Here is a 21,414-nt window from a genome sequence, read left to right as displayed (position 1 = left end):
TTGGTTTACATATGTCCTGATTCCTGAATATTTTGACTGTAACTTAGCACCATTCAAGATATTATGGATACTAAAAGTTTACATGGGCTCAAGCAACAGGAATACTTCATAGAAGGTCCTGTTAAATAAAACACCATTACCCCTGGCTCTGGATCTCTCCAAGTTGTGAGTCACTGAAGGCTGGAAGAAGTATTCTGGGGATGTATCACTATGCTTTTGCATCGTTCTTACACTACTCTCAAGGCATCTGTTACTGACTACCACTGAGGACAGGATACCAGCTAGATGATCTTTGGTCTGACCTAGTATCACGTTGTCTCTGTCAACTGGTATCAAGTAGCAACACCGGTACTATCTCACCTTTTGGTAAGTGTTTTATAAGCATCCCAACAATAAATGTTATTTAAAATGTCATACATAATTTTAATGATTTATGACATAAGAATTCTGAAGATAGACAGTACCCTCCCAATGTAAAAATGTGGGGGAAATTTTTAAGGATGTAAATCAAAGAATTTCTGAATGTTATTTATCTCACTTATCTCCTTTATTTACTCTCTAGCTACCAATAAACCTTATGTATTTTTATTACAGTAATACCCAAAAGCAGTCATTAGGGTCTTGTACTAAACGCTACATAAATACATAAAAGACAATCTTTGCCTCAAAAGTACTTATGTAGGCCAGGATAAAATAGTTTAACACAAAATGAAGCACTCAATAACCTGATTTACTTGAGATGTAGTTTGGAAAACGTCATCTGAGTTCCACAATGATTTTAGGAAAAAAGTGAATAAGCAAATAAGTGCAACAGGTGGCTTAGAGTCCTCCTTTAAATGCCCCAGTGTAACCAACTACCATCAGTCAGAAACTGAATTCACAAACAGCTTGATTACATCAAATGAGCTTAGCACTCATTTTGTCAGCATATTCAAAAAGTCCACAGCATACAGGAATTCATTCTTGTGATCGAAGAAAAAATACAAACAACTAAACACGTGGCCATCTTACACAATATTTGCAGAACAAAGAGGACACACCAAGAGTGAAGAGCAGACAATTCAATCATTCAAAGGCAAACAAACAGAGTAAAAACCCCAAAAGCCAAGCAAAAACCAAGGGTGCATCCCTACAACTAAAGAACATCAGAGAAATGCAAAGTAAGGATCAAAATTCTGATTCATTTTAGCAGTTAAACTCTCAAGATCTGCTTTACACGCAACATCCCACAGCAGTGAGTCTCATTTTTCAACTGGTATAAAATACTAATCTCTAGAAAGTAGCCCTTCATAACTTTAAAACCGCATCACAATTAACATATAATCAGTGAACACGTTTTAGCAAGTAACTAAGAAAAACTGCAAGCTGTAAAAACCCACCTTGGATTCAGTACAAGTCTACGGACTGTAATATTTCTAACACTAGTCTTTTGACATGCTTAAGCCAGTGTAATAAAAAGCATCTCAGTATTACAAAGAATTCCCTCCTACAAAAAACAAAATCCAAATCCTACTTCCAGCCAGATGCAAAGTATACACTTCTGACAACATTTGATGCTGAAATGCAATTCAAATAAAAGTCAAACATTAGAAAAAACAGACATCGCCATGTTAAAGTGTCCAAAAAAAATTACTTGCAAGAAGACATTTTGAAAACCCACTAGCATTAGTCTTATGTTTAGGAATTGCTTTTTAAGAAAGGCATGGGCGTGAGACTCTTTCCAGTCCATCTGCTATCTCTGTCATTACCACTTACGAGTGCCCGCCCAGTCCCAGTACTATTTAATCTGTGTTCATCAGAGGTAATCCTTCTACTAACAAAACTGAGATTTGCCTATATATTTAATATTAGCTGTGTCTAGTTTCCCAGGTTCACAGGCTCCTGCTAACACTGGCACTTATTTGCGCTAGTATGTTAATGATATTTTTGAAACATCTCTTTAATAAAAGCCAAAAAGGGGACTTTTTATTAAACACTACTTTACACTGTAAGATTCTCATCCTGTCATGTACTATCTGGGAGTTTCAGTAATGTAAGCCCAAAGGATTCAGCAGAAGGGAGCAGGCTAGGAATACACAGCCTCAAAAGAGCTCTGCTCCAGCTGCTGGAGAATTGCACTTAGCACATACCTACATCAGAGTAAGACTTTCTGGAACTGTCTGCTTCAGTGACTGTAAAAGAATCCTGCACAGACTAGCTCAGACCTGAAATGAAATCTTTAGATTCCTAAGGCAGATATCTTATCTGATATAAGCACATTGCCTATCTCACAGAAAAATAGCAATCGGAGGGCAATACTCTGAACTGTGTAAAAAAACCCAAACACTTTTACTATGGTAAGTGCAGTTTGAGAAGAGACCTTAGAATTTTTAACTGTACTTCAGACATTGTTGGACTAACTAACATGTAATTGGTAGGTAATACCAGTGAACTAACCCTTTTTTACTCTTCCCAAAGAATTTATACAACTTTCACCAGAACATTTTTCTCCATTAGAAAAACTGAATAAAGTACAATACTAGACACACTATTTTTCTGACAACAAAAGATTTGGGAATTTGCTACATACTTTCCAATCAAGAGAGAAGAATTCAAACTAAAAAATATAATGAATCTAAAAAAAGAGAGCTGAGAAATAATAAAAAAATTCTAAAATAACATTCCAAAGAACATTACATTTCTATAGCTCTCCCTCATCATTTTATTCAACTTCATTTAAATAAAAAATATTAATAATTTAAGCTTTTGGATGCAGCAGATAATCAGTTTATGAAGTAATTTTTCAATTTAATTATATTCTACCTTAGAAATATAAAAAACCCCCCTTTTTTTTTAATCTACAGAATTCTTGAAAAGTTACAACTGAAAAGCTGCAGTCGTAAGTAATTTCTTAAGTGTTTCAAGGAAAGTGTCCATACTCACCAGCATTGCTGCTTTCAGATTTTTCTTCTGGTTGGCTTTCTGGAAAAAAAAACAAAACAAAACAAAAAACCAACAAATAAACAAAAAAGGAAATATAATGTTTCTGTGTTGATTATTTGAAATTACATCTAAAAAGTGGGTTGCAAAGCAAAGAATGATAAATGACAACAAATCCACAATCACTGGATTTGATTAATGTTTATAAATTTACTTGCTGAAGAGTAATTTGCCACCAGGAGCAACAAAAAAAATAATCTCCTTCACTGCCCAAACTCACAATTTAAATGAGAGAACTCCATTACCCCTCTGATTGAGCTCTGCAAGAATGATGTTACACATTTATACAAAACCTAGTAGGATTATGCTAAAACAATGAATAGCATCCATTTATCTCACTGGTCACTCTGGACAAATGAATATTACTGGTATACTTAATAAAAAATTCTGCAAAAGAATGCTCTTTAATTGGCACTAGGTAAATTTTTGAACATGACTGATTAACCTCTACCCTTTCTGCAGATCATGCAAGAATTTATTTCTTCAATCTTTTTCCTTTCTGAACATTGGTCTTCAAATGGTACTATAGCCCAACTTGTTAGGTACAAAAAAACCCACATAATCAGAAACGTCCCCTGTTCCACAGAGCAGAATCAAAGTATATATGAAAGAAAAGCCTAGACACAAGTGTTGCAAAGTGACTCGCCAAAAAATTATCACTCGGGTGAATGGTAGAGTCAGATTCAGAAACAGCTTTCTGCATGAAATTCCAACCCCACATTTCAATAAGTGGCAGCTGGCGGATGTATTTTGGTAAACTGAGTTCTAACACTTACCAAGTCCTATGAAATTAAACCCCTACATAAATTTGTCAACCTGAAATTTCACTGCTCCTCCTATATTTCTCATTTTTACACATCTTCTAATGTAGAGAATAAAAAGAACATTTTCACTTATCTGAAATACAGTTAAAAATGGTAAAACATACTTGTCCTTAGCTTTCAACTCGGACATGTCACAGTTATCATTACAGACTACTCACAGGTGAAAGTGAATTACTGCTCTAACTAAAGAGTAATTTTTGAGTTCAGTTTGATCATTTCTGCTATTTACAGGCTGAGTATTAACAGAACTTAAAACACAAAATATTTTACAAAACCTTTTTCTTGTAACTGATTTTTGCTGGCTTTCATGGCCAATGGCCCTGTTTTCTTATTGAGACGGATAACAGCCTGAGGACTAATGCACACGGAAAAAGCAGTATGTCACAGATCCTCTTTTCTTTACCCGTGGCTGTCATTAGACTTAGCAGCTGAAGGCACATGCTCTTTCAATGAGAAAACATCATTATATGACCTCTTCCCACCTGTGAGCATGCACAAAGAGAGTTAAGATCCTTGACAACTTTCAGAAATACATGCAGGATAGCCTGTTTGTCAAAACCCATGTATTTTCTAATTGACATTATTTTTTGTATGTATTTAGCACATTTACAGCATAATGTTACTACCAACCAATGCCCTAACTTGGTTGTAACTCAATTAAGGAAACATTCAGTACACAGACAAGAAGCAAAGAGGACATAATAAAGAACATGCAAACATACTATCAAGCCCTGCCTGGACTGAGATGTAAGAAGCAGCTGGATTTAAAGCTGTTTCTTTAAACTCTGTTTCAGTGAAAGACTAGCTACCTAACCAAAACTACTGCATAAGACATCACATTTAAAAATTGTCAATAGCATCTCTGATTCAAATAATGTGTATCATGTCTACAGAGGGAGTGTGTATGTTTGCTTGTATGGATCAACAGAATCTACCCTCAACAGCAGAGACAAAAAAGCAGACAAAATTCAAGCCTCACAAAGAAGTGGTGGGTTTTTTCTCAGAGTCAGACAATTTGTTGTTGTTATGATTCAGTCACAAGTCTGTTTCAAAAATCTTCTCAGTACTAATATCATAAAGAAGGTAAAAGACATTGTGCTATATCTATTCGATATATTTTATCAAGGCAGACTACAGCTGCTCAGCCTCCTCCACAACATGCAAGATTCACAGATAAACATCAACAGGTTGGGGTTGGTTGGGTTGGGTTTTTTTGTTGTTGGGTTTTTGGGGGAAGGGTGCGGGGGTGGGGTAGGTTTTTATACACATACATCAGTGAGACCGAAAAAAACAAAGAAATTTTAAGGCAATGAAGCAGGCCAAAAGCCAATTCTATTCCCATCACACCAAGCCCTTTCTAAACATACCATGTATTTTATGCATTATATCCTCTATTGTTTAAATTTGTACAGAAATAAACAGTCTATAGTTTTAACAACAAAAATTAAAAGAAAATTGGGAGTTTACCCCTATCAGCCAGCTGAACTCACTTTATAGTAATTTGTTAATCCTGACAATACTCATATGAAGTTAATATAGTTTTCATTTTTTAGAGATGATGTAAGCCATCAGTTGTTTTCTAAATGGACCATATATAACAATAATACATACAAAATCCTGAACCATCAAAATGCTGTCTGTAATTAGACTAGCTTGAGTCACATATTCTGCTTTTCTGATCATGGGTTGCATCTTCTTTATGATCCTCACAAATATTTGGAAATTTGCATAAATGCCAGAGATCTCAAAGGCTGCTGTTGCTTCTATTTCTTTTGATCATGAGGCTGCTGATAAGTTTTCCTCTTCTGCTAATAGTCCGTAAAAGACTGAAGTACATAAAGGAACAAAGAAGCATTAAGTAAGACCCAAAGCATTTTGGAGACTGGACAGCCTGAACAAACAGAGATAACTGGAAATTACTGTTACAAGTAGACAGGTATATGTCAAAACTCCTCAGCATGGTAAAACGATGAGGGTAGGTGTTTATTTCCTAAATAAGAGTTTGATGAAAAATTTGAGAAGTTAAACATACATGTACTAAGATTAGTAGTAACATCACAAGGCATCAAGATTCTGAGCACTATGTATTTTACTGGAAATAATTAAATGTAATTATAGGAGTAACTGCTTTAATTAAAAAAAGAAACATCTTTCCATGATTTTTATTAGTGTTCCTTCCCTTCACATTTCTTTAAATGGATGGATATATCTGATATTTCAAAAAATAAATATACAAAATACAGACTATAAACCTCTGAATATTCATTTTGACTGGAATACAATCGCTCATTGTAAGTCATATAGCAGGCATGATTCATGTACAAATTCAGAAAAGGTCCTTTCATATATGAGAATCTGTATAAAGAAAAAAAACACAACCCAAAACAAGGGGAGAATATTCAACGGATGTGGGAATAAAGGAGCTGCTCTAAGGTGTACAGGCAGAGTTATATGTATTATTGAACAGTAATACAAAAAACCTGAATTTCATGAACTAAGATTCTGAAAGAAGAGAAGACTCAGAAAACTGGTGAAGAATGCAGTATTAAGAGACAACAATCTTCCGTGAAGCATGAAACAGTGAAACAATCCATGCATGAATGCTGCCCAGAAACAAAGGTCTGGTAGTCATTCTGTCAATGGAATTCTCTGAACGCTTTTCACTTTCAGTAAGCATGAAGGAATTTAAAGTCACTAAAACAAGCATTAAGGCAATCCCACTTATGAAGGGGGAGTTGTGAAGATACATTCAAGATTTCAATAAAATGAGTCATCTCACCCAACTTTACAGAAATATCTTATAATTTATTTGTGCCTACAGTGTAAAATCTTCCTCTCCATGGATCAGTCCTTTACAGTTAGGGATGTAATTGCCTACCAAAGTCTGTGTTTTCCCAAGCCACATTAGTGGAACATTTTTTCAAGAACTAGCGCAGTAAAAAAGTTTTATCATTATCTATAACATAGCTGCATTTTTTATTTATATTTAGAGCTTGCAATCCTAAACTACCTGCTGGGAGAAAAATTAAGCAACAGGCAATTAAAGCAGTAAGGGAATTAATTTATAATCACAATCAGAGAAGTTTGCAGTTAAATGTTTAACAAAGCATGTTCCCATTCCTTCAACCAAGAAACTGTCAAATTATAGCACTTCCTTATGCCAGGGTGTCTGCCAGTAGGATGCTCAGAAAAAAACAATTTTAACCAAACACATCAAACCCATGACTTTCCCCTAGATAGTTCTTTAGCTATACACGTATAAGAAAAATTCATTTTGTTCAGTACAACACATTGAAATATATGCAAAATGCTCTCCTTTCCTCCCGCCCAAAAAATTTACAGCTATGATAGCTGATGACAAAGATAAGATAAAATGACTAGAAGCACAAATAGCATTGTTGCATAGCAACTGTTGATGTACATATGGTGATGTTTATGGAATAGAGTGTAGTTCATATTTAATGCAGAAATAATACTGAAACCAGCCTAGACAGCAAGACCTAGACAGCAAGAGACAACTGTGCTTTGGATCCCTCTGCAGACATCAGAGAAGCCACACTTCCCGCCAGCTTTGTTAAACTGATGTTCAGGAACACCACCGCAGGTCTTAGCGATTTGTCCGGCAATAAAAACAACACAATGTCTCACATGTGCAAACAGCCCTGCAAACTACTGCTTTCAGAGTGCACTGCACTACTCTGTATTATTCATTAGAGCTATTTCAAAATACAGAAAGAGGAAAAGAAAAGAAACAGAAGAAACACCATAGTTAGTCTAAACAGAAAGCGCACCATTTGTGAAAGCCAACATAGACCTGATTTTTAATAGTATCTGGGATGGGATCCACTTTATCCAGCTTTATATTGCCTCAGATCTAGTACACACTGCAGATGACCATGAAACTGCAATTCATTAGTCTCTGAACATAACAAATGGCACCTCAGAAGAGCTTACTGCTGTTCAGTAACTAATATGGGACCACCAGAGGTTTACCGTGTAAGAACTAAAGGATTTCTTCCAACTACAACAGCTATTAGAAACAAGTTCAGTTAAGACAAAAAAAAAAAAAACCTAAAACCACATAAAATCCATTCAGAAGTCTAGAAATTACATCATGCAGAAAATATTAAATTACTTGTCAAATTTGATCTTTTTTGCTTGCTCTAAGTGACCTGAGGAGTCAATGTGAAGTGCTGAATTATCCAGAATATGTAAACTCCCTGCAGTATCCTCCAAGACTACAAAATATTTCAGAGACAGCTTTGCCATCCCTCATTCATTTTCTGAAAGACTATCAAAAAGATTGTAACTACAACATAAGGATCCCAGGATTAGAGGTCAGCACACAGAATAGATGTTACAGCTTTTAATGTGCTCCAAAAAATAGAAAAAAAAAAATCCCCAGACCCACAACCAAAAATCCCTACCCTTTACAAAAGAATCAAACGCAAGTGTTTTATGCCATTTGTTCCATTTTAGGTAAATTCAGTCCTCAACAAGGGTACTGACTGAGAGCAATAGCACATGAAGCACTTTTTTATTGATATTTCATTTGCATAATTCCTCAAATGCATCCTTCCAGATGCAACATTAGCAATGCCATCTGCAGTTCCACACCAGCTTGATCTTCCGCCCATGGTTCAAACTGGCATATTGATTCTCTCACATAGTGCACTTTGCAGAAGAAAAAGGAACAAGATCACCAACGCTTCTGGCAAAAATATGCAAATTATAATTTGAAGACAAGTAGTGGTCTGTGAACATAATAAAGAATGAATTTCAGTTCCTATGACTATCTCTTACTGATGACTGACTGATGTGCAAAGACGTGTACATTTTTATTGAGTCTTTTCCCATGGTTGATATAATTATAGTGGTTTTTTCCATGTGGACTTTCTGGCATCAAATAGGGTAGCAGCCTTTCTTTCAGTTGGGATATCCATATAGTTTCATTCCACTCTTCAGACATCTGTTTTCACACTATCCATAATTCACTACCAAATTTGTTGAAATTGGCCATGGAGCTCAAAACATACTGGCAATACACATTTAAACACTAAAGTGTGGCTGCAGGAACGTGGTGTCTGCAAGAAATCTGAGTGGAATTTGGAATATTTGTGTCACATTCATCTTTATAACCAAAAAAATTCAAGCAAGAAAAGCGCATTATTGTTTATTTTTGATTGTACTGCCAACACCAGCTTTAACACAACAGCAACACATTTTAGCCATTTTGCATTTAAGCGAGTTTCATGAAAACTCATTGACTGCATGTTATGCTTGCTAATCTCAAGCAAAACCAATTTTGACAGGGTCTATGCTTATTCAGTGCTTCATTCCAAACACTTCTCATTTCACTAACTACCCTTTGCTCCTGATTAATATAATAACTTCTACTCATGGTCCTTGAATAACATTTTCTAGTTGCTAAGAAATGCAAAGTTTTTAATTGATTAAATAAAAATTGGACAGCCTCTAAGTACCTAAAGGTTTCGAGACACTAGTATTACAGATGGTAAAACACAAATAAATAGGCATCTTCTAACTACCACATTCTAAAGACTTTAATTCGAACTGATGACTCTACATTCAAGTTAAGCATTTGCACTCACTGCAGCATAAGTTACCATTAGAGGGTTTTTAAGCAATATTTTGTATGAAAAGATGTCCTAGGAATCAAAATCCCATGCAATTCACAAAAAACATGCAAAAATCTCTGAATGTATACACTAAACAGCTTCACACCTGAAATCTCTCTCTTCTGTCAAGCATTCTGAGGTTGGGGCACAGAGAAACAAAAAAGGATGAGGGACTACTAAAATGCCTGCAACATTCTTGAAAACTCCCTCCCTATCTCTTTCCACATTTGTAACCTATGAATTATAAAATGCAGTATTTTAAACTGTTGCAAGTCACACACGTGAAAATACAATTTTTTTAAAAAGTGAAAAACCAATAACATGATTACATTAATTTCAAAAAAAGGGATAACAAATAGAAAGTGCCTGAGTTGTAGCATAAGAGCTTGTATTTCTAAACACAACTAGACAGGCAAGCTACCTGTACCTTAATATCTCAATGTTCAGTCATTAAATCTTTAAAATTAATTTTAGAAAAGAGGTGGTCAAACTTAGTAAGTATTCTAACTCTGTCCTGTGAGTTACGATTCTCCCTCCCTTATTTATTTGATAAAGCATCACACTGCCATCACAGCAATTACTTAAAAGCCTGTGAACATCAAAACATTGGAAGCTGGTCACACTGTAGTTTTCTATCCCACAGAAGGCAGGAGTATCAAAAAATATTACTATTATTTGTCTTCTAGAGACAACCTAAGTGCCTGAAACTTGAGATACCTTCTGCAGACATGAGATACACTCTGCAGACACCTTCCTTCTCTCTCTAACATCCAGAACATGACCATACTACCATGTTCCTTAAGTCTAACATGCAATTTAGGATATATGATCTTGAATATCCTAATCACATATACAGCTACTGAGCTGAACTTAAGACAGGCCGAACAGCTGAAATCCAGCAAGAAAAATTAAAACCTTACTGCTGGACTGTCTGTTATTACGACCTTATTAAGCTTTAATACATTTAAACCATATATATACATAAAGAAGGGGTGGTTAATAGATGTGTTTATTGCTAAAATACATCTGTTCAACTGGACAGAGGAAGAATGAGCATTCTTATAAAACTATATTCACAGCAGAGAAAAAAAATAGATCAGTTGATCTCAAAAGTACATGGGAACACAAAAACATTTTTCCACTGAAAACCCTAAAGGGGAATACAAAATGTACTGCACTCCATGCTCTCTCTATTCTCTTCAGCAGACCCACGCTGAAATGTACATGATAACCCCATGTGGAGAACTTAAATTAGTTGCTCAATCATAGGAAGAAAAGAGACAGACACACAAAAAAAGTACAACAGTCTTATGTATGCAGGTAACAACAAAATAGAGCCAAAATCTGACTTCTGAATCTTCTGGCCTTTAGAACATTCAGTTTATTGAAATAATGTACAGTGGAATCATAACAAATAACTTTAATTCTAACTTACCTACTGAACTTTCTGTGAACACTGTTAAGGTCTGTCCTCCCACACTTTGCAAAAGAAATGGATGTTCCCTTGGTGCGCTGACTGAAGCAGGTTTTCCTCCAATATCATTGATGCTTGCAAGCTCTTCATTCAAAGTAAATGACACCTAACAGTCACAATTACCACAGTGTTACTAAACAGACTCAGTTACACAGTTTTACGAGTTATGGGGAAACAAAAAGAGAGAAAACACAGGTAGTATAGCACATTTCCATCTCAAAAACATAAAGCGTGGGATAAGAGTCTTACTATATTGATCTCTAGTTGAAATACAGAATCCAAAGTTTTCATGTACTTATAAAATTATTTACTCATCTTTTAAAAAACTGTAAATTAATTCCTCCTGAAGTCAGAGAACAATTTGATTTTACTTATTAAAATGTAAGGCATAATAGGTTTTCAGACACTGTTCAGTATGAGTGCTTTAAAATGTTTCGCACAGCCAGCTGAGCTCCAGAAAAAGTGCTAATGTACCACTATAAGTGTTATTAGCCCAGGGACTCCTGAAATGCCTGTGGCCCAGGAGAGGTTAAAATAGGGCTCCTTTGCTATGTTTACATTGTATGCCCAATACAGGAGCTGAGGAGGTACTGGGGGGACTGGGTGACCAGAATTCCTAACTGCAGGACACAGCAAGAAACCTGAAGAGAGAGATTTCAGACCAGCACTTTGTGCTTTTCCTGCCCATCCTGCTCAGCCTCATTCCGCCATGCAGCAACAGGGTCCCCAGGAAGCCATACATTCTCAGGAGTTCCTCACCACTTGGGTCTACACAGACTGCAAAATGAGCTTTGTGGCTCTCATCTATATCAAGATTTTGGTGTGGGACTTACAAAATTAGGGAGGTTGTTTCATATTCCTGCCTAGAAGAGTCCAAGCGAACATCCAAACCTCCAGGGGAACTCTCTCCACTTACTCTAAAAGGAGCCTGGTCAAGTTATAAAATGGCGAATGCAGCTTGCTTCCCTGCCACTTTTCAGTCCACAGTTCTTCCAATTCAGTGACAGACATATGTGGTATTTGAAGTAATTCTAACTAATGCAACTTTCCTTACCTCCTGTAAAAGATACAGGAAGTTACTGCCATTCACTGAGGCTGCTAATAAAAGCAGTTACCTTTGCACTGCAGAAAAATCTTCAAGTTGCTTTATATTTAGCAGGACCAAATTCCAAATACCAGACAGAATACTTTCTGAAATCACAACCCTCCATCTCCAAATTCTTTTGCTTTATCATCATCTTCCTTAGTTCTCAGACAGTCTTTTGCACTAATACATCTCAAAAGGCTTGGAGAGAAGGTCACTACTACAATTGCTGCTTACAGACGAGTAAACAAACTTGGGGAACAAAGAGACCTGATGAAAGTCCCACAGTAAAACTATGGGCAGAGCTATGAACAGAATTCTCTCCTCCTGATTCTGTGGCACAATGCTTCTTTACAGGTGAAACAAAAAAGATGTAACATCAGAAACCAGCATGTTCTAAACAATTTTTAGAATTCAAAATATAACACGTTCACAGCCTTTGTATTTAGTAATTACTTACTTCTGTTCTTCCTTGATTTCTGTAAAAGAAAATATTTCATGTTTTAGTTTCCATAATCTAATTCCACAAGTTTAGCTTCCCTGATAAAAAAGCACATTCAAATTCTAGATTAGCTACTCATCTTCACTCCTGAGCTGCTCAATATTTTTGTTATGCTGATGCCCAAGAATAAAGGGTAAAGTCAGCAGGTGAGAACAGAAGCAGCAAAATAGCACAAGTAAGTTAACATTCTCCAGCTAGATGTGCATATTTCTTGGGTTTAAGAAATCAAACATCATGTAATGGGATACAGACACTTCCCAGTGTAATTTCATATAATTTATTTTCATAATCACTATACAAGCAAGTATCATTCAGGTATCAGAGAAATATGCACAGTGTTCGCAATAAACAGGATTATAAGAGGTGTAACATAATCTGTTTTACTGTAGGTAACTTCTAAGAATTGCAACCAATAAAGGTACAGTAAAGTCTTACTTGGCAATCCTTAGTTTTCCCACTTCACCTCTTCCTGAAGCTTTATTCCACTGTTGTGACAAGTACTTGGGGACCTAAGAGAAGAAGACAGATTTCAAGAAAAGCAGATTTTAAAACTATGTAAGTTTTTACACTTTAAATGCTTTTACTCTGACCACTTCAGGATACAGTATGAGCAAAGTATGGTATACAATATAGAATCATAGAATGGTTTGGGTTGGAAGGGACCTTTAGAGATCATCTAGTCAATACCTCTGTCATGGGCCAGGGCACCTTCCACTAGATCAGACTGCTCAAAGTCCCATCCAACCTGGCCTTGAATGTTTCCAGAAATGGGGCATCTACCACCTCTCTGGGCAACCCATTCCAGTGTTTCAGCACCCTCAACATAAAAATTTATGCCTTATAGCTACTCTAAGTCTACCCTCTTTTAGTTTAAAGCCATTACCTCTTGTCCTATCACTACAGGCCCTACTAAAAAGTCTGTCCCCATCTTTCTTATAAGACCCTTTAAAGTACTGAAAGGCTGCAATAGGGTCTTCCCGGAGCCTTCCCTTCTCCAGGCTGAACAGCCCCAACTCTCCCAGCCTGACCTCACAGGAGAGGTGCTCCAGCCCTCTGATCATTTTTGTGACCCTCCTCTGGACCCACTCAAGCTGGTCCATGTCAACCCTGTGCTGCGGGCCCCAGAGTTGGACACAGCACCCCAGGTGGGGTCTTACAAGAGCTGGGTAGAGGGAGAAAATTGCCTCCCTCGATCTGCTGGCCACACTGCTTTTGATGCAGCCCAGTATACAGTTGGTTTTCTGGGCTGCAATTGCACGTTTCCAGCTTGTGTCCAGCTTTTCACCCACAAGTACCCCCAAGTCCTTCTCCACAGGGCTGCTCTTAATCCCTCCATCCCCCGTCCTGTATTGATAGCAGGGATTGCCCTGATTCAGGTGCAGGACGTTGCACTTGGCCTTGTTGAACCTCATAAGGTTCACATGGGCCCCCTTCTCAAGCTGTTTTATATATGTATTTTGTTAGGGAGAACAAAGAGAGTAATGTAGCACAAAAATAAGGCAGGTATAGATTCCCAAATTTTCCAAATGAAGGAGAAATCTTACAATACTCTGAATCTCAAATACTATTATCCAATTATGAAAGGCAAAATAAGATCAGCATCATATTCTTAAACTAAGGAGTCCCAATCATTTTAACAGGTAAAATTATATTTTTAAATATTCAGTAGAAATTATCATCTTTCTGGGAAAAAAAAAACAAACCAAAACCCATAAAACAACCACAATGATGAGAAGTTACACAATTACAACTTAAGACACCAAAAGGTGCTGTGAAGGGAAGGCTTGGAGTTTGGAAACCTCAGACACATTGGGCAGCAAACTGCAGCCCTACTCCCACCAGATGTCCACTTCTCCAGCAGCAGAACTGCCCTAGGCAGATGTGCCTCCCATCACTCATTACCACACCTCCACTGTATCGGGAAAAGTCTTTGTGCAGCTGGTCAGTATACAGAAAGAGAAGACTGATCTGGCTGGGAGGTGTGAGAGATTTCCTCTGTTTTAGCTGTGCTGATTTTGTATTTAGCGGGCAGAACAATAAAACCAGCTCCCCAACACGTTTCCCAAAATGGCTGCACAAAGCAGAGGTCACTGCAGGGTCAGGAACAAGCAGCCCTGCTTAACTCAATACATCCAAGGAATAAAAGTTGCTCCAGTGATGCTGACTCACCTGCACACAAGTTCCTTCAGTTACAAAGGTTTTGGTATGTGCAGCATCACATGACCTGGGTTCATGATGGACATTAAAGGTGTCTACATAACCAACCAACAAGCTGGAAGCTGGCTTTCCAGGCGGACTCATTTTTCCTCTTTTCTCATCAATGTAGTGTTAGCTGAAATCACAGCCTGCCTCTCCACTCTCTGGACAAAAAAGTACCAGCTAACTACTGCCAGGTAACGTGGACCCCAACAGCTGACAGTTACCCAGTCAGCCGCAACACCTTGCTGCTGCCACTGTGCCACACACCCATGCTCCTCAGACTCCCAGATGTGTCCCAGATGTGATGACGCATGCACACTGCGTGCAGCAGCAACAGCACTTTTTTCTGAAGCTGGTAATGCCAGAAGAATGTGTCCAGTGCTCAGCAGAGTTGCCACAATTCTCCTTAAAGGTCAAGCAAGCTTAAAGATGACAAATAACATTTATTCTGTGAAATCAAAAGGTTAAGAGTTTGTTTTCATATATGGTGCTATCACTGATGAACACCTATAAATCTGAACACTTGTATGAATGCACAGTTCCCCAGGCCTTCAAAAGGTGGCATGCACTGGTAGCTGCCACCACCCTGCCTCAGAGAGGAGCTCCCAGCTCAGCCCGTATGTCCGTGCATCCAGCCCTGGTGAGGTACTTCAAGCTTCCCAGTTTAGCCCCAGAGGAACAAGGATCTTCTCTACCTTCTCTGCTCCACTGCATGGCATCAGTTCTAGGCATGTCTACCTTCCCTTGCAAGAAGCCAGCACAGTCAGTTATAAATGCAATGCTCTGCAGATCACAGGTTTTTTTCCCCACCATTCTGCAATTATGACTGTCTTTACTATGACGGTTTCTATAAAGACTGAACATGACACGTAAGTACAACAAACTGAGATTGGAGCGATTTCCCCCCTACATACAAACTATGAGATGCAGAAGTACTGTGGCACATCAAGAGGTGGAATACAGACCTAAGGCAATAAGGACAATCTCACATTTCACTATTTAAAACTAACTGTAAGATGTTCAAGTGAGATGGAAATTACCATTTTTTTTCAAAAGGAAATAGTTGAAAATAGCCTAATAGAACCTCCTACTTCCTATAAACCCTTTCCTTTCTAATAAGGATGCAGCAATCGCTGGGAGAACATAATCTTAAAGACCTACAGTAGTCTCAGTGTCTAGAAAAACAGTGACTTGTTAAATGAAAAGTCATTTGCTGTTCCCATGCCACATACTAAAGAAGTATTCTGATACAGGAATGTTACACCTTTTTTCTTTGTATGCTCATGACACATAAGGACAAATCTACATTCTTTAATTTTGCAAGAATGTTCTTTACTGGTACAGCAAAGTTTATTCTGGCGCACACAGTCCACAGCTACTGAAAACATCTGTGCCCACACAGAAAAATGGTGTGAGACACAGCCAGTGAGAAAGAGAAACGTACTAGGCTATGCCTGTGGCATTTTCTCTTTCAAGCAGCAAAGAGGTACTTTGTAGTCTGATTTTTGCCTTGCACAGAAATAAAACTAAGCCAAGTTTCACCACACAACTGAGGAGGCAAAGAGCCTGTTCCAGGAACTTGCTGACAAACGGCAACTTGCTAACTTCCTAAAACTCAAATGGATTTAACACTAACCTTGCATTTACCTGTCCAAAAAAACCCAGAAAACATCTTGGTAATGGTTCTTTGCACTTTCCTTCAGTCTCACAGCACCCCATGAAGTACTGTGGAACAGCTAGAAAAAACAGATGTCCTCCAACTGCTCAGCCAAAGCAAATGCCAGTCCGTGTTTCCAAAAAGTCCTAACACTGGGTCAAAAATGACACAAATGAACAACAGAAAGACACGAATTTATCTATTAATATATACTTTTTCCACAGTTTTCAAAGTGGTAATTTTCTGCAGTGGATTTCATGCCAGATCAGATATCATCTGCTTTCTAAAGCCAAGAGAAATGCTATGACATGTGCCCCAGCTGACTCATCAGAAATATTATTATGTGCTCACATCTAATCTGTATCTAATCTATATTGCTAGGAAATAAGGTAGACACACATTCAGTATGCGTGGACAAGGAGTGAAGGACTTGCTATATAATATAATCAGACAGGGAATTTCTTCTGATTAAGAGGTTGCAGATCAATCATACCTTTTTCAGCTGCATGGGAAACAGTGTCAACGAGTGTAATTAATCATCTTTCTGCTGCCCTACCTGCAGTCAAGGGCTACACAGAGAAAGGAAAAGGGTTATGAAGGACTGTGATCAAAGGATTACTTCTAGCTATACACAGATACTTCAGATAAAACCAGATGGTATTCTCAAATCCACATGCTAAACTCTGTAGCTCTATGCTAATGGTGTAAACAATCACAGGGAAGATAAAATGAAGTCTTACACACTGTACACATCTTAATTTGCCACTTTCTTTCACCTTTAGCATAATAAAAGTTTAACTTATGGAGAACAGTCAGTTTTCAAACTCTTAACACAGCTTGGAAGAGCGTACAGAAAACAAGAGTGACCTGCTTTTACAGAGCAGAAAGAATTTTCAAAGATCCCACAGCAGGACTTAGAAAAATACACACCTACAGAAAGACTGACCTGTGGACAGAGCACCTCTCCTACTGAAGGGCTACGGAACATTTTCAAGACAAGTGACTTTTATTCTGGGATTTGTAGGTAAGAACACTCTTCTCTCAATAACAACATAAAATTTAATCACAAAAAGAAATCTGATGTACTAAGTAGCATCGCTTCAAGATGTCTTCACACTGCTGTTTTCTTCTTGCTACTCACGTCATACAAACACCCAGGCTCCAGTACACGAGGCACCCTGCAGCTACGGTACGACATGAGGGACCCTGCTCTATACATCTTTAGCTTATTCACAGCTTCCTATCAGCCCCTATCTGTAATAAACTACTTCCAATTTTCTGTATGAAATTAAATTATTAGTTCTTTCTCTATATAGCAGTATGTGCATTAGAAACTGAGTAAGGCTGATGTTAGGTTCTATTTTTCTCTGAACATATAAAAAAGAAAGAAATTATATAGAGCTATTACCATTCTAAATACAGATCAATGCAGCAGATTAAATTGAAAAAAAAAAACAAATCACCATACAGGGAACAAGAAATTAACAATTCTAACAGCTAACACTAAACGGGCTTCGCTTTACTTGTATATAACCAACAGTTCTTACAACAGTTCCCTATCTTAGCTTTCACTGAAAACACAGAAAAAATATTCAAGTTGCTTTCTGGGTTTGTACTAAAGCGACTCACTCCATTTCTGGTACCTTCTCTTACTGCTCATTCTTCTAAAATACTCATTACTACATTTTTTACTGCCTGTTAAGCATTCTCTCTGGAATATTTTCTGTGCTAGCTTAATACATGATAAAAGGAAATTAAATAAGCCAGGTTTTTTATTCCAGCAGAATAGATAGCTCCCCCCTCAGAGGAAGGATAAATTCAGCTTCATCCTACCTAGTGAAGATAAAAAGTGCAGGTGTTACCCACTGTCATGCCTCTGACTGTGTTGAAGGTCCTAGTAACACAGGATGGTTGTTTTCAAGTTCAGGTATGAAAAAATTCAAAAGATAAAATCCTGCATATCCCTTGCTATGGCCTATCAATGTTAGCAACTTTGTAATATTTAATTATCATTACTATACAAGACAGACAAATTATAAATTCAGACCACATGCATGAAGGATTACATTAACACTTACTTAGAAGAGTAGTATTTAAGCGTTCCTTTTAGTGTGGTTTTCTCATTAAACCAGGCAACACTCTGTGCTCATGGAGTGGGATCAACTATAAGCACAGACATGCCTTAAAATTATTGGCTTACTTCAAGAAACATCAAACTGTATCAGACTAAGCAAGTTCAGTGTCCTGTCTGCAAATGCAGCCAACAGCGGATACTTCCGGAAGAACAGCAGAAAATAAGAAGAAAAGGTATTTCCCCAGCATGTTCTTCTAATTTCTAGGATCTTCTACTCAGCAGTCTTGGGGTGTGGAAGCATATTTATTTTTAATCTCGTAATCTGATTTTCTCACTTGAATTTGTCTAAAGGCTTTTTGGGCTTCTGCAAAGTTTTGACATTCACAACTTCCTATTGCAACAAGTTCCAAAATTTAACTACATATTGTCCAAAAAGGTACCTGCTTTGTTTGCTCTGAGCCCCACCACATGACTGACTTTGACACACCTCTTATTCTTGTGTTCAAACTTACGCTTCCCTTTGCCTATTCACTTCTTCCTTACCCATCTGTGACATTACTTATTACTTCAAACCTCTGTAAGACTTCCAAAATCATCTTGCCAACCTGAAAGGTAACAATGTATTTAGGAGCTCCCTCCACAGCCAGCATTCTTCGCTACCCAGATCATCCCTGGTGCTCTCCTCCGTACTGTTTCTAGGTCCACTGTATACTTTCCATGATGGGGAAGATGAAACCAGAACTACACACAGTATTTAGGATACAGGCAATATGACGGCACAATAATATTTTCTCTTTTGTTCTCTGTATCTTTGGTAATCATGCCCAATGTTGAATCTGCTCATTTGACATGACATTCTTATAGAGTTATCCACATCTACTGAAAAACTAAACCTCCTCCTGAATGACAACCAGCAGAGACCCAATTGCCATGTACATATAATTAGGATAGTTTTTCTCTATGCATGTCAGATTAGATTTTTCAACTCTGAATTTCATCTGCCACTTTATCACCCTGTCACTCAGTGTATCAGGATAGACTTCCACAGCTTTCTGCTGCGAGCTTTCGTTTTTACTGTCCTGGATAAGCTATTACAATTAGAGCACTGTGCACCGTTCATTATGGTTTTGTGAAACCAGACATTCAGGTGTCAGTATCAAAGAGGAAGCCAGATGCAGCGACCTACCCACCGCCAGAAATTCTGCACAGCAAAGCAAGTCTGAAACTCCCCGTAATTTTTTAAGGCTGCAATAAGATGTTTTGGTAGTTTAAGTATGATGGTGTCACATCCCCCTCACCACCTAGGACCAGTATTTGGGTACTCCCCTGTCCCTACAGGTTCTTTCAAGTTGATGGTATGAGCCTATCCCTCCATCCCCAAAGAAGGAACAAGAGGAGGCTACTGCTTCTCCCCAGACAGAACAAATAGAGGTCTAGAAAAATGGGGGCACACCCACAGGGGACTAGAAGGGAGCCAAGGCATATATTTCCCCACTGGCTGTGAGTCTTCTCTTTCCTGAGCCAAGGCTTGCTGTTGCCAGCAAAAGCAGCCAAGCATTTTGACAGAAAGACCCTCCACAGAACTGAGGTGATACGTAGGCAGTGGCGGCCCTGTTGGCAGGAACATACATGAGTGTGGCCCTGCACCAGACGGGTGCTTGGGTTTGATTTGATGATTTCGGTATCTTTTCATAGCACCTTTACTATAGCTGCACTTCTCTAGCACCAAGGTGAGCTGTAGTGACAAGACACGAGCGTTTATTTTCCTTGGTTTTTTTAACCAGGATGCGAACTTGGGAACACTCGAACTTTCTCCGACTCTCAAGAGTTTTGGGAAAGTTAGGCTACCGTATTTGTTACCCTAATAAAGCACGAGCCAAGGACAGCTCTCACGTAACCCAATTTTCCCTGTGGTGTCTCATTCATCCCAGCAGCCACCCGGGCAGACGCCCCGCGTCGCAGCTCACCCAGCCCCCGTGCCCACGAGAAGGGAAACGAGGGCACCGGGCGAGCCTGACGCGGGCAACCCCAGCCCCACAACGCGGGCCGGCTCCCCCCGCGCCCCAGGCACGGCCCCGCTCCGCGCCGCCGCCTCTCCGGGAACGGAGGGACGGGGACGAGAGGGGAGGCCCGGCCGCCACAGGCCGCGCCGGGCCCAGGGGCGCGCCGGCGGCTTCTCACCTTCACCAGCCACATGCCCGTGTTCTGCTTGGCCCCGGTGAGGTCCAGCTCGCCCTTCTCGCTCATGGCGGGGCAGGTGGCCGGGGCGGAGGACGGGGCGAGGTGGCGGGGCACGCGAGCAGCTCTTCCGGCTCCCGCGGCCGCTTGTACCCACCCGGACCCGCGCGGCGGCGCACCGCCGGCAGACGGTGGCCCGCGGCGCTCATACCTCCTCCGCTCGCGGAGCGCGGCGGGCCCTCGCGGAGGCGGGAACGAGGGTTCGAGTCCCCGCCCCGGCGCGGCTGCGGGCAGGGCGGGCCCTCGCTATGGTGGCGACAAAAAGGTACTCTCTCCCTGTACGGGAAGGGTTATTCCGGCATGCTGGAGAACTGCAGCGGCATGCAAAATGATCTAGAGAAACTGGAGGAGCAGTCTGGAGAGAGGTGACGCTGCCGTGCCAGTGCGCTCCCGAGCGGGTGGGAAATGGCGGCCTGGGGAGCAGCTCTGGGGAAAGGGGTCAAAGCACCACAGTGTGTCCAGATGTCACAAAAGTGAGAAAAAAGAGCGGCTGAATCATTTACCATGGATAAAAATTGAAGAATTAGGCTTAGCTTTCCGCAAAGGGAGCTCACGGTGAAGCACTGGAAAAGGCTGTCGGAAGATGGGATGGCGTCTCTGGCACTGAAAAGGGCTTAAGTCAGGAGAGAGTAAGCAGCTGACAGTTCTGCTTTGAGATGGAGGGTTTGGGCTTAGATAACCTCTCTTAGGTGTCTGTTTTATGCCTCTGTCCCTATCACTGGGAAAGTTCTCGTAACATCTAGA

The 21,414-nt window shown here is 39.3% G+C and overlaps 1 protein-coding gene across 2 annotated transcripts in view; it reads right to left on the bottom strand.

Annotated features, from left to right (window-relative positions):
- GTF2F2 (general transcription factor IIF subunit 2) overlaps nt 1-20,780 on the bottom strand; it is a 92,815-nt gene extending 72,035 nt beyond the window's left edge. The window contains exons 1-5 of one of the 2 annotated variants that reach the window (XM_074931439.1): nt 20,614-20,780; nt 12,938-13,011; nt 12,461-12,479; nt 10,878-11,022; nt 2,923-2,961 (exon numbers count right to left, since the gene is read on the bottom strand). In XM_074931439.1, the coding sequence (XP_074787540.1) occupies nt 2,923-2,961; nt 10,878-11,022; nt 12,461-12,479; nt 12,938-13,011; nt 20,614-20,679 (343 nt within the window). In that variant the 5' untranslated portion in view covers nt 20,680-20,780. The remainder of the gene's footprint in view (nt 1-2,922; nt 2,962-10,877; nt 11,023-12,460; nt 12,480-12,937; nt 13,012-20,613) is intronic. The other variant, XM_074931447.1, reaches the window with a different exon arrangement.
- Nucleotides 20,781-21,414: the final 634 nt, after the last annotated feature.

Source organism: Athene noctua, chromosome 1, assembly GCF_965140245.1.
Source record: "Athene noctua chromosome 1, bAthNoc1.hap1.1, whole genome shotgun sequence".
NCBI lineage: Eukaryota > Metazoa > Chordata > Aves > Strigiformes > Strigidae > Athene > Athene noctua.
The sequence above is the reverse complement of the archived record's forward strand: the minus strand, read 5'-3'. Positions and strand labels throughout refer to the sequence as shown.